The sequence below is a fragment of the Charadrius vociferus genome, unplaced genomic scaffold (genome assembly GCF_000708025.1).
Source record: "Charadrius vociferus isolate BGI_N301 unplaced genomic scaffold, ASM70802v2 scaffold259, whole genome shotgun sequence".
Classification (NCBI taxonomy): Eukaryota; Metazoa; Chordata; class Aves; order Charadriiformes; family Charadriidae; genus Charadrius; species Charadrius vociferus.
In genome coordinates, this window is record NW_009661368.1 from 1,247,514 (window position 1) to 1,261,226 (window position 13,713).

The following is a 13,713-nucleotide window of genomic DNA, read 5'->3' on the forward strand; positions in this document are numbered from 1 at the left end:
ACTGAGCACTACAAAGCAGAGCAGCTACAGCAGCTTGGCACAATATCCCCCAAACTTTGCTCTTTCTGACAATTAAATTACCCAGGCCACCACCGAAGTGGATATCAACTAATAAATTTCATCCTAAAGAGACAAATCGATCTTTCTGTGCCACGAGTTGCTCTACAAACATCCCATTTAGGGTTGCCCAGGCAGGCAGACAGCAGGCAGAAACCAATTGATCGGTGCACCCTTTCATGTCCTGGCAGCTGCGGTGGGCTGTCAGGGTTAAAGACTGTTTGCCCAGGAATCCCAGGCACTCTTATCTCTGATCAGATTATATCTATTTCATTTCCCCTGTTAGTTACTGTATGGCTACAACTGACACGCTTGCAGAGCCCCAAGGCTGTAACCGATATCTGAATAAAGATACTTCAAGACTTCTAAATGGCAGCGTGCACAGGAAACAAATTTAGGAAATCCTGCTTTCTGTTACAGGAAATGAATCCTATGCCAACTGGTAGAAATTACCCTTGCTGTTAAAGTAAAGAGAATACAAGTTTTTGTACTCATTTCATAAACTGACCTTCCCTGCCATGGCAATATTTTATTGATATAGGATTTCAAAGGCTGGCTTTAACAGGAGTCCAAAGCCATTCCCCTACAGGGAATGTTTTTTGAGCCATTCCCCTACAGGGAATGTTATTTAACAGCATCACTGTTTCCTCAAGGACTCGACTTGTGCTGATCCTGCGTTTTGTACCATCTAGTATGACATACACAGAGCATGTCTAAATGATATTTGTATATCTAAGACCTATAGACAAGGTTTCCTCAGTGCAGTAAACATATCTGATTTCTGAACCCACTGTAATTCTCTACTTAAGACACCACAAGAAAGGAAAAAAGAATTTAAACAATAATCTTGGGAGAATTAGTTATCACGCTACAGTAACACAAACAAACAATAATCCCTTGGGTATTTGAGACAAATCACTGCATAAATATTTTAAAGACAAAACAATATAAAGTGAAAAAGCAAAAGAAAAATCACTGACTTCACTATATACCACAGTATATATGTAAATAAACACAGGATCTGTGCAAAAATAGCCAGTAAACGCTTTCGGGGGGAAAAAAAAAAAATCTTAAATGCAGATCATAAAAATTCCCATCTGGAAATAATTCTGAACTTGTTTCAATCTAAAGGCAGTTGATTTCTGTAAGCTGTCTTTACAGGGGAGCCCAACACATTAGAGGAGAAAAGCAAGTAAGCAAAACACTGACCTAGATTGTGCGGCAGGAGAGGACACACAGGCACACTGCTCACCGGCTCCAAGGCCAGGGAGGAGTAAGTGCTTGTTGCCACTATAGGCATATCAGTGGAGGAGGGGGAAAAAGCAAAGATGCAGCTTTTGTGTAACACAAACACTTTATAAGAAATGAATGAATTGCCTACTTGAGAAGAAAAACACTACAGGGAATATTTTGAATGTACTTGAAATGTAGAAACTAACTCTGCGTGTCAGTCTTTTACTAATACATCCAACAATTACAAAGTCCTCACATAGCCGGGCTAACGAATAAATTTATTTCTTTGCAAACAATTTCTCACCTGTAACAATGAGGAAAGCCAGCTTCTCTTTTGATGTCAAAGGTGAAAAAGTTATTATCAGAGGCAAATCTGTTTTATCTGGGGCAATAAAAGGAAGAACACTTCAAATGTAGTTGAATGGGTGATACGATCTCATACCATCAGTAGGATTCTTGTGGGAAGTTTCAAACTTCAGCCTCTTTCAATGGCACAGAGCAAGCATCATTGTACAAATTAATAGAAAGCAAATTGTTTTACCTTGGTTACACTAAAGATGATGTATCGAAGAAGCATAACCAATACATGAAACCATATTTTATTCCTCCTGTGTTCATCACAGAACACTCTAATTAGGTTTTCAAAGTTTTGCTGAGGGTGGCAAAGACCACTTTAATCTTAAGTCCTGTATTGAACCTGATCTCTCGAGCGTTCAGTAAAAGTTTCCAGCGAGTTTCTGGAGAGTTGCAAGGTTTCTCTCTCCTGTACCACCCTGTGCAGGCCTGGCTGGACCGGGTGCCAGCAGAGAACTGGCAGGGCACAGCGTTGCTCCGAGACAAACTTCTGTGCACTTCACTCACTCTGCAGAATTAACTCAGGCTGCGGGTCTGTCCCACCTGCATGGGAAGGGACATGTCCGGGCTTAGCAGTGCTACCCAGCATGATGTACAACTTTTCACTTGGTCTGGGAGTTCGAACATGTTGCAGATCATGGACCAGCTGACTTGTGGGAGTGCTCTAACCCCCTCTCACAAGTCGTCCCCCTCCAAAACAAGACAAGATTGCCTATAATTTACCAAACGTGGTCAGAGGGATTCATGGCACTGAACTGCAAAATATACCCTGGACAAAAGGTGCAGAAAATGAGCAAAATTCTGTGATGCAGAGGCTGACACAACAGCCAGATACCAGTCACCATGTAGCTCTGTAGCTTTAGGCAGATTTGGCTGAAGTATATCGGCTGAGAGGACACTTATGGTCTATTCATGGGTTATCAGTGCAATAAACGCATTAAAATATTATCCCCTTCACTGGACTGCAGTACTTTCATGAAATACTTTTTTTTTTTTTTTTTTCAGCAACAACCAAGGTCATAGTTATGTTTTTATACACTCAAATGGATACTGACCTCATCAGGACTGGAGGCCTGGTACACCCTGCAGGAGTCCTCGTAGTGTCTCTCGGCTTCAGCCTGGTCCGTCACCCCGTTGGACTCATACACCGGCGTCACGTTGTGGCACAGCGCGATTGCCTTCACCGCCTCGTGCACTCGGCTGCTCATGGTTTTACGCACCTTCGTGGCCAAGGTAAGGCCCTTCACAGCAGGTGGGTCCTGAGATTGCTTATAAAAAAGAAAATAGAATAAAGTCTTATTGCACCAAAAAAAAAAAAAAATTGAGTTTTTACATTAGTGAAGACCATCTATGTAGCAGCTGTGCAGTCTTGTGTCCCCAGGAATGAGATGCGCTCTTCATACACCTTAACTCAGCCCATTGCTGGGAACACACCCCAGTGTAATGCAACTTCTTTGCCATTGCTACTGGTGGAGTAAAGCGCCCCAAAAGATTTACTGAAGTTTTTGGAACAGTACATTGAGAGAAAGACTCTTTGTTGCAAATCCACCAAACACCAACTGGTAAAAGACCAAAGTCAGAAGACTCGGTGAAGCCAGTTTTTGCTCCACAAAAGACCAAGGGCTTTAAAAACCGAGAGTCAATTGGGTTTCAAGTGCAAAAGAATATAATTGCCAAAAACAGAAAACAGATGACTCGTATGGACCTAGAAAATCTTAATTACATTCATTTAATTTTTAATACTATTTTTAGTATCAGAATGGGAGTCTTCAGATAATTGCACAATTACTAAATTATCCTGGTTGAAGAAGGGACACACAGTGATCTAGTTTCCTGCTCTGTTAACCTTTAGTGTCAAGAGGACAAGAGTTTCACTTCCAGGTCAAAGGCCACAACATGGTAAAAATAAGAGCAAAGAATAAGAACTACAGTTCAAAATGAATCATTGCCAGCAAATGCTTCTCATTATAAGGAATCTCACTCGGTAATGATAAACGTTTTATGAGACATATCCTTTAGCAGTGTAATTCCACATGCTGTTTTCCACACTCGAGTGATTAGGACATGAAGATCTTCAAATTTAACATTGCTGCTCATCAGCACTGTTGCAACAGGCTTTAACCAAATCAAACACTAGCAAACCCCCAGCTGAGGCGCATTTAGATTGACATATAGCACTAGTCACATACTAGACTACTCACAGTCACCAAAAGGTTCTTGACAAATATTGAATACTTTGGCAAATAATTAACCAGTAGTCAAGTTGCCTCTGGAGATCACGTACAAAACGAGGGCAGATAGATCTGAAGTCTGTTTTTTTGGTTTTGGTTGTCTGGTTGTTTTTTTTAAAGTACAGTTCAGTCATTTAAGGGTTTCGACCCCAAGAGAAGAACCAGATGCTAAGAAGGCTGTGAAAGCAGAGGAGGGAAAGACAGAGATAGCTAGAGGAGTTACAAGTTACCTGAGACACATGCCAGTGAAAAAGATAGTTGGTAAATACCTTGTATTTTGAGTAATTATCATATGCTTAGTTAAAAGCACATTGTAGTCTGCCCAGGGAAAAGCTACGCCACCAAACAGATCACTGAGGTCAAGGAAACCTGCTGTGCGTCTTTACCACCATGAACAAAATCCAAAAATAAAAATCCTATTTACAGTACATAGTGCCCTTTTCCAGACAAGAATGCTGGCTTCGTGTTTCACTTTGTGGGGGGTATAGAAAGAGCACTTCAGTCTAAAAATCTCTCGAGCACAGCAAAAACAATGTGACATGAAAAACCCAGTTCACTGCATTGGGTGTGCACGCCCAAAGAAAAGCGCACGTACTGCGAGAACAACTTCTGAGGTTTCTGTAGGAATGAAGCAATTCCACAACTACTGAGGAATGAAAATGCTTGACACACGACACAGGAGCAGTAACCCATCACTAACGTCTGCAGATTGCATCTGTGGAATCACATGTCACAAAAGAAAAAAAAAATCTAATTGTCAGTAAGTCACAAATAAAGTTATTTCCAGCTGCAGTTGAGAGAATGGTTATTAACAAAATGAAAAATAATGCTTCCATGATTACGTAATTAGTGACAATTCTTAAATCTTGAAGTACCACTCAGCTGTCAGTGGCTGATGTTCCAGGCACCCCTCTGATTTTTTCTTTTTTTTTGAAGGTAGGAATATTCTTAAGTAAAACCTCATCCTTTGTTTTACAGAGGAAGTGCATGTATTTATATGAAGTTTCAATTCGTAAGCATCCCGTCCGTTGTAACACGCTAATGAATACAGTTTGCTGACCCACACAAGTCACATGGCATTACCTGGTTATCACACAAAACTGAAATAAAAGTCTAAGAATAGAGATGAAGGCTCTTTAGATGCTGGCTCATCCTGGGATACTGAAAGAGGAATGCAAGGGAGAGATTTCCAAAACCAGGAGTTTCCTGTTCTATACTTCACATACCGACTTTGCTACCTTCTTTAGGTGTAGATAGTTCTCAAAGCAGATATCAGTGATGCACCATACAAGATCATTGGTGCATTACTGAAAGAATCCCACTTTTACCATTTTATGTTTTAACTATCAACCAGGCCTAAAGCAGCAACACTGGTACACTGTTCACCGAGTACCGATGGTTCCTCTTCCTTTTTTATTGCCCCAGCACACAGCATTTCAAACAGCAACTTAATCCACTAAATATTACTCAGAGACAATTTTTCAACAAAGCAGATGCTGTGGTTGCTGTAAATGGTGAATATCTAAATAAAAGTATGTTATTTTACAATCAGACCTCAGCAGCAAGACACGGGCACGTACACACGCTTACACTTACAGATCTGTGCATGTGCTGTGGCAGTTAGAGTTAAAAGACTGGTGGGTGCGAAACAAGCTACGAATGCAGTAAGAAATCATGATAATATTTACATATTAAGCATCCAGTGACCTTCAGAGTTTTCCAAAAAGTTAATAGGCAGATTCTTGCCATACTAATTCACCATTAGCCCAGTGACCCTGAAAACTGCTTTTGAACAAAGAGTTAAGTAATGCAATTTAATTCTACCTGCGTGTATATACTGAATATGTGGCTCTGCACTTCATCCATGGAGTCCAGGCCGTAAGCTACCGTTCCCAAGTGAAGTCGCTTGAAGACCATCTCGTTCTGCGTAAGAGTTCCTGTAACAGAAGCAGCACCAGACATGGAGCAGGCACTAAGACACCTATTCCCCAGCACGCGTTCTGGTCCCTGCTGTATCCCAAATCCAAGAGAAACTAGCCCAGAAGTTGGATCAGTCGCCATACCAGGCTCAGGCCAGCAAAAAAGACAATATTAACAAACCTGAGGGCCGATCCTCCCAGGAAGCAGTGATGCACATTACCATGCCAGTAAATAAGAATGAGATTATTCACCTCAAAGTCAATGACAGCAAGAGCTGCAGGCATAATGCTGGTTCTGTTGGAACTGTAGACAACTTTTGGAAACAACTTCAATGGGACCAGGATTTTGTGTCAGACCGAGCTTTTCATTACAGCTTAGGTGTTCTGAATTCAAGTTCAACTTTAAAAGTGTAAGAACAGCAGCAGACTGATGGTACATTTCTGCCTACATGTGTAAGCTATCTTCATCTGGCTTTGAAAACTAACTCTAAAAAGTTGCTTTTAGTTTTATTTTTACCCTCAGCTTTTGGTTTAAAAGCACAATTTAAGTGTTTCTTTGAAGTAGCATAATATTCCTGTCCTATCTTACTTATAATGCAGTCAGAACAAAAAAAAAACGTAATTTTTTTTTCAAATCGTATCAAAGTGACAGGAAATGCATATTTCTTCTAGTCCAAAGAAATCACACATTATACTCTTTGGCTGGCCGAAAATGTAACAAAATCCAAACAACAACATACCATGACTCCAAACTGTATTTTCTACATAGATACCTGTTTTGTCTGTAAGCAAATAGGATATTCTCCCCAGCTGCTCAGGAATAGTGCTGGACCGAACCACAGTCCCGGGGATTTTGGAATCTCTGCGGATCACCCAGCTGTAGACAATTTTCCCCATGTCCAGATTCACACGTAAACTGTGCAGGAGGAAGGGGAAAAAGAAAAAGAAAACGTATCTCCAGTTAAACTTTGGGAAAAAAAAATCATTGTGAACTGCCACAGTGCAATGAAATGACATGTCTCCCCCGCTGAACTTGAGCTGCCAGAGAGGATGTGTTGGGAGAAGCATATTCAAAGTCAGTGGTCAGGTGGCAAACGGGTAGGAGGACTGCACATTGCTGCAGTAGTACTGTAATTCAAAGATAGATGATAAAATTATGTTGAGAAGAACAGATATAATTTGAGGGGAAGATGGACACAGACAAGTAAGGACAGTGTGATTGATATGCGGACAGCAGGTTAAAAATGGAACTGAAATGAATCCCAGACCTACATCGAAAGTAACAATCTACTTATTAATATAGTGCAATTAAATATTAAAGTTTCAGTCCCCTCTAAAAGGCAATTGGGTCCTATTACACTACATGCTATATAAATACATCTCCTTTTCCATTTTTTGCTCTGCTTTTATCAAAGTAACCAGTCAGCCTGAACACTGAGACAAGGGGCCTTAAATGACTAATCCACAGTCACTAGAGTCAGTGAACGGGTGAATATGCTAAACAAATTCAGCAGAAACAACAAAGCAATTCCTATGTTTGAACAGTAATTTGATTTCTATTTCTAGATTTGCTTACTTGTCAAATGAGGAATAGATAAGTTTATGTGCTTGTTCATACTAGAAACAAGGAGGAGAATGCAAAGGAAACAGTATTTTGCTGGGAAGAATTAGCTATTGCCTTACCTAATGGGAATGATATTTGAGAACAGAAGGAGAAATCTTATGATCTGAAGATACCAGCGGCCAGCAAAGTGCTGAAGGGCTACCATGACAAGCGAGACCACCACAAGAGCCCCAAATAGGATCTTGGTAAGACAGTTCACTTCCAAATCAAAGAGACCAATCTAAAGAAATAAAGACATTTCAAACACACAAGAGAAGATGTTAGCTCAATGCAATACTCACAAAGGGAATCAACTGCCATTTCCAAAGAGCCATTCTCCACTAGTCAACAACTTCTCTTTTAAAACACTACAAACATATTTAAATTTATAAGCAATATTGTTGCCAGCTTATTTAATAAGACTTCCATCCTTTGGAAGCTAAGCAATGCATCAAGAGGTGTGAGAAGACTCACACTGTCAAAATCTGTGCACTATACAAACAACCCTGCATCTTTTCTTAGCTTTGCTGTAATAGAAGAATACAGCAAAATAAGCTTTCCTATTCTAACTGGGACTATCTCATTATAGCCATATAAAATAATGGTTTTACCAATCTTAAAAGAAGTGAAAAGATACGTGTACAACAGGACCAAAAAAATAAGGTGAAATAGGTTCTGCTATGGTAGCTATCTTAAATCATAGGCTGGAAGATATGACTATTTCTATGGGTTTGTCCCTATAGTGTGCATGCACAGCATTTGGAAGGATTTTCTTAAAAAAAAAAAAAAAAAAAACAAACACGACACATTAAATTTCTGCCCCTTTTTATTTACTATAAGACTGCTTCCTTACCATACCTTACTTCTTGGGTTTGAAGTATTCATCACACTGCGCAGTTCCCTTCCCGTGTAGAGGACAACTCCCACAACAGTACCTAAACAAAACAGAGCATGCATCAGCTGAAGAAAAACAACCTCCGTTTGTTTTCTCTATAAAAATACTTGTTGGATCCAAAGGCTTGACAGTCGTAGAGGATTTTTAGCAGGCTAATTTCAGAAGCGATAGCAACCAGAAATTAAAAAAGCCGGTTCCTGAAATATAAACTCTATGAAAACACAGACTTTGAACAGAAGACATCCCACAAAAAGTCAGTAAGTCTTCAACCACACTGCCCATATTCTTGGACTTCATGAAGCATCACAGACTGCATCAACTAATGCGCATGGGAAGTGGAGTCATCTGCTTTGCTCTCTCGACTTTCTCAGACCCCCTTTTGATGTCAGTTGTCTCTCCCCACTACAAATAAAAGTTGCTAAGGATGGAAGATTTCTTGGTTTTCCTCCCACCACTCTGAGTCCCACTTAGGTGTGGGTAAATTCATCTTACACTAGATAGTGGTTCTTCATTGTGTGTCAAAATCAAATCCATTCTCTGGGCTACAATTCTTTATTGGTGAAGGTTGCCACAATCAGAGTAAAACCAATGAATTCCAACAGCTTTCAAAGACAGAATTGCCTTTTTTTAAAACCTACAATTTACTGCAAGTATTTGCCTAATTGCTGTTCCCACCAAAATGCGAATCATACCAACTCCTACCTTACTGTAACAGATGGAGCTGCTGCGAGCCCATCAGTGTATTTTAATGCCCCACAGTTTCTAAAGAGCTGAGAGCAACAAAGTTCTCCCTTTTCTTCTCAGAGAAACAGAATAAAGTTTAGCACCATAAATTACTGGTTTTCTACAGATTTCTCTTAAAGACTTTGTAAAAAGCCATAAAGAAAAAGCTATCTACCACCAAGAGTTTGGAAGTTGCTATCATCAAAGTCTGATTTTTTTACTGTAAAAATGGAGAAAAACACTACCCAAAAAAAAAAAGCACCACTGCAAATACATTGCTATTTTATACTCTGCTATTCCCTGGCTCCTATTAATGATCAAAGTTTTAACATAATGCAAGTGAAATATTTTAAAATTAGACTGATTCAAAAGAGGTGGTTTCTAAAAATACGCTGGGAAACATTCCTTAAAAAAAAAAAAAAAAAAAAACCAAACCCAAAACAACAACAAATCACTGGAGCCAGATGGCAGGTGGTGGTAAGATCATCACAATTCAAATCAGCAGATGGCACAGCTACTCCAAATCAACTGCAAACAGTCAGAGTCAGACCCGTTCCTACTACAGCAGATGGAGAAAGCCACATAGCTCTACTTCATCTTACAAGCAAAGGCTGCCCCAGTGAGATGGCATCACCACAACTTGACAGCTTTCACTTACAGAAGAAGAAAAATAATATCCCCATTTTTTTGCATAACAGAAATAACCTACAACATGCTATTTGTTATTGCCATGGAGAAACAAAACTGAGTATTATATTGATCAAGTCAGTCAAAACGATGGGAAGAACCTGCCAGGACCAGAAAACAGCTTGAAGGCACACTGGTACGTATGAAAAGTGTTTCTGATTGTTTTATGGCCATTCAAAACAGACTCAACTGCACAAATCATTTGAAATTATGAAAATATTTGCAAATGTTATTCCTATTAACTGAACTCAAAAGATGTCTATCTACAGATAACTTTGTTCACATTCAGAAGGGAGGGCTGGATTCAGACACAGTTCATTTGGGCAGAGAGGTCACTGCGTGCCTTGATACAGGCACCGAGACCACCCGGGACTTCTAAACAGCACCGAAGTAGCGACCAGGCAGAGCAGAGGGTACGCTGTGTCCTCCTTTGGGTAAACTGTCTGTACCCACGCGTATACTGCGCACAGCAGAGGAAGAGCTTTTACCCTCAGCAGGCACTGGCTGTGAGCGTGCCGAGGGCATGACAGCGTTTCCTTCCGACTTCAGTAGGACTTTTCTCTGTAACACACCCCTGTGTTAGGCTCAGCCACAGCAGTGAGATGTGCAGTGGTTCAAGAGCTGGTACAAATTAAAGCTTTGATACAAGAGGCAAGAAAGCCCCTCCCCGGGAAAGCGTGCTGTGGGGAGAGGAGCCATATGGGACAGAATCATAAGGAAAATGGCTTTCCATTTCTCCATTTACTTTGTTCAAAAGCAGTATGAGCTGAGACTCCCGCATTAAGCAGCTGATGGGTATTTTAAGCTGCCAGACTTGACCACATGTGTCTACACTCAGAGGGAGGGAACACAGGTTACCTACTGCATGGCAATTACTAATCTATAAACATAATTTACTTGATTAAATTATATTTGGACAACGTTTTGTATGATCCCTTGGTCACAGCACTGTGACAGTCTAATACATCTCAAAGAAGAGTGAGAGCAGGATTAGAGAGGAACATACAGGAATAAAATTTATTTACTGTTTTCTGTTTTTAAGAGAGCAAATCAAAATCTTCTCAGTACTTCCGAAAAAAAAAACAACAAAAAAAACTTTTGAAGTTCATGTTCCTTCCCATTATTACTAATTTCATGTATGCCTAGGTATCACACTGTGAAGTCTCTCCATTCAACAACTTCAATCCCAGAACAGAATTTCACTCTCCTCCAGCTACCGCCTGCAAACCTTGCAAGCACACTGGACAGGAGAGGAACAAGGCTTTTACTCTGACAAGCCTCTACAATAGGGCATTGATTAATCTCAGGCCTTGGGAGTTTATCATATATATAAACCAAAATCTGTCAAAGAATTTATTTTTTTCCTCTTTGAAAGTATCTAAGATGAACCCAATGGAAGCACTTACCTGAAAATCTTTCATCTTAGCTACTGTTACCACAATCTATTTGACACCATTTCTGTTACAGATTAGGATGTCAATGCGGAGAGCAATTAAGTGCTATTCTGGTCCTAGATGCTAAAGAAGTGCCCAAAGGCCACTCCAATTCTTTCTCATCTAGGAATGTCCAAGAGGCAATTAGACGTCAGAGCTCAGCTCCCCAGAGGTGTCAGGACAAGCGGGAAACCTCATTCCAGCTGCTAATTTCTCCAACTGACAGAGATTATTATTCCATTACAAAAAGACCTTTAAAAATTGTTAACATATTCCCTTAAAAAAAAATTACACGTGTCTCCATCTTACCTGATGCAATCACCGTGCTGGCCCATAGGGTGTTTTCTATGCTTAAACTTTCATTCACTGGAGGGTCACTGTCCTCCTACAACAAAATAAAAAATAAACAAACAAACTTGTCAGTAGTGTAAAAGGCCAGTGGATGACAGTTACACAGAGGTGATTGGAGAGGGATGCTCGGAGTGTTGGTAGAGGGCTTCTTGATAAGATGGAGGATTTTCATAAACCCAAGTAAATCTCTGGTTGGATTCAGAACATGAGCACTTCATTTCAGTGGAGCAGAAGGGCTAGGAAAAAAAAAAATGTATTAAGATACCTCTGCCTGCTGAAGTCCCCCAGGAATCATAAATGAGAAAGGGATTTGTCTGCAGCTCTCCAGGGACTACAGGAAAATGTTCCCTTACTTGGCTCATACGGATTAATAGCATTTCTTCTACTGTAAGATCTCACTGAGAACCTGTTTGGACTGCTCAGCGATGACTGGAAAGTTGTCTTATACACACCAGAGAACAGTTACAAGAAAGCATGATTCCTCTTAGGCACCAAAATATTTTCTACACAATTGTACCTCTGCATGAGAAAGTAAATTAATGTCTGCGCAGATTTTACACAAGAACTGCCTCCCCAAGCTCCTCAAACTCCTCATCCATGCCAGTGCTATTAAACCAGATTAAACCACGCCACATAAAGATAAAAGGGGGAAATGTACAATTTTGAATTAAAATACCAGCAGACAACTTCTAAAAAGCTGTGTCTCCTATTTTTTACAAAACCGTTTGTCCTCTGAAAGCTCCCCAAGGGCATTAGATGAATCTCTCAAAATTTTCATAATCCCACTGAAAGAAAAAAAACAAAACAAAACAAAACACAACCTTTTGCCCCAAGTAGGCAATACATCTTCCCAACAAGTCAAAAGATATAGATATTTTGCATGGTGATATTTCACAGTGGCTCTGAGCTGCTGCCCTCTGAAACAGGGGGCCGATATAACAGTTCACACAGCTTGCATGCCATTGAAGGCAAAAACCCAAACGATTCAGAATTAAGACTGTTATTGCCTGATCTAGCTAAGATCCCCTGTCTTTTCACAATTAAAGGATTTTAATCCTACAGAGTACATGGTGGTCCAGATTTCCTTCTGAACAGGCACCAGGAATATGTAACTACCAATTCCTGCCTGAATGTTCTGGTCTAATACCTTCAGAGTAAGGTCCTTAATCCCAAACAGCCTATGACATTGTCTCCAAGTCAAAGCTACAATAACCATATTTTTGTTTCAGATTCGTTTCATAGATTTTTATGAAGGAAAAAAAAAAAAAGAAAGAAAGAAGAGACAAGGAATGGCAAGACAGACTTCACTATTTCTCCTGAAAGACTCTGGCATCCTGGTAGCATTCAGCAGGCTTGCATAGCAAACACTACATATATGATTTCAAGCATATGTCAGCAAGACTCACCCTTGTGAAGGTCCCCACGAAGTTATGTATATCAATATTGGGTTCTTCTGCATATACATAGGATCGGATTTGCAGGAGGTCCTATAAAACAGACATGTTTTGGCAGACTGTTAGACAACCTCATTTTAATAATGTACAAATGTTTCTACCAAAATACTTTGAGCAAGAGTTATTTATCAAGCTAATTACTAAATTGTGTTACTTACTGGAGCCCAACTGTCTACGAGAAAATTGGTGTACAGCTTCACTAAAGAGTACTTATTGAACCGATACCTGAGAGACTCCTGGGAGTTACTTAAATGTTGGTGCCCCATAAAAGAAATTTCAGCCTGAATAATCAACACAACCTAAGACACTTAACACTTTGTAGCAAAGAAGGTTTGGACTAGTCTTCCAAGGCAACCAAGGAACACCCTATCACTCAATATTTAGTTCAAGATGTCAGTGTCACAAGGAACAGTTCTGTGGTGACAAGAAGATACACCGATTCTGTGCAGTGTTTTCACTGCTGACTGCTACACATGCACAAATTATTCACTCCATGGAGAGAATGCCTTGCCTCAAAGCCTTTGTATAAAATAAACTTCTTGCACTTTTTACAGACAGAACATCAATAAAGCAGGTACTCTGATCCCCTCTTTGTTTTTGGGTTGTGTTTTAAAAAAAAAAAAAAAAAACAAAAAAAACAAAAAAACCCCAACCAACCAACCAACCAATCAAAACCACACTAAGTACTCTAGCCAGAGATTTTGGGAAACAGCATGTTTGATGGAGGTAACATGCCTATTTCAGATCATACAGTAGAGCTTCCATGGTGGCAC

The 13,713-nt window shown here is 40.0% G+C and overlaps 1 protein-coding gene across 1 annotated transcript in view; it reads right to left on the reverse strand.

Annotated features, from left to right (window-relative positions):
* Window positions 1-13,713, reverse strand: part of ATP9A (ATPase, class II, type 9A) — a 50,119-nt gene that overhangs the window by 21,966 nt on the left and 14,440 nt on the right. The window contains exons 11-17 of the mRNA XM_009893493.1: window positions 12,893-12,973; window positions 11,445-11,520; window positions 8,256-8,332; window positions 7,478-7,638; window positions 6,568-6,710; window positions 5,700-5,812; window positions 2,700-2,912 (exon numbers count right to left, since the gene is read on the reverse strand). Of these exons, the coding sequence (XP_009891795.1) occupies window positions 2,700-2,912; window positions 5,700-5,812; window positions 6,568-6,710; window positions 7,478-7,638; window positions 8,256-8,332; window positions 11,445-11,520; window positions 12,893-12,973 (864 nt within the window). The remainder of the gene's footprint in view (window positions 1-2,699; window positions 2,913-5,699; window positions 5,813-6,567; window positions 6,711-7,477; window positions 7,639-8,255; window positions 8,333-11,444; window positions 11,521-12,892; window positions 12,974-13,713) is intronic.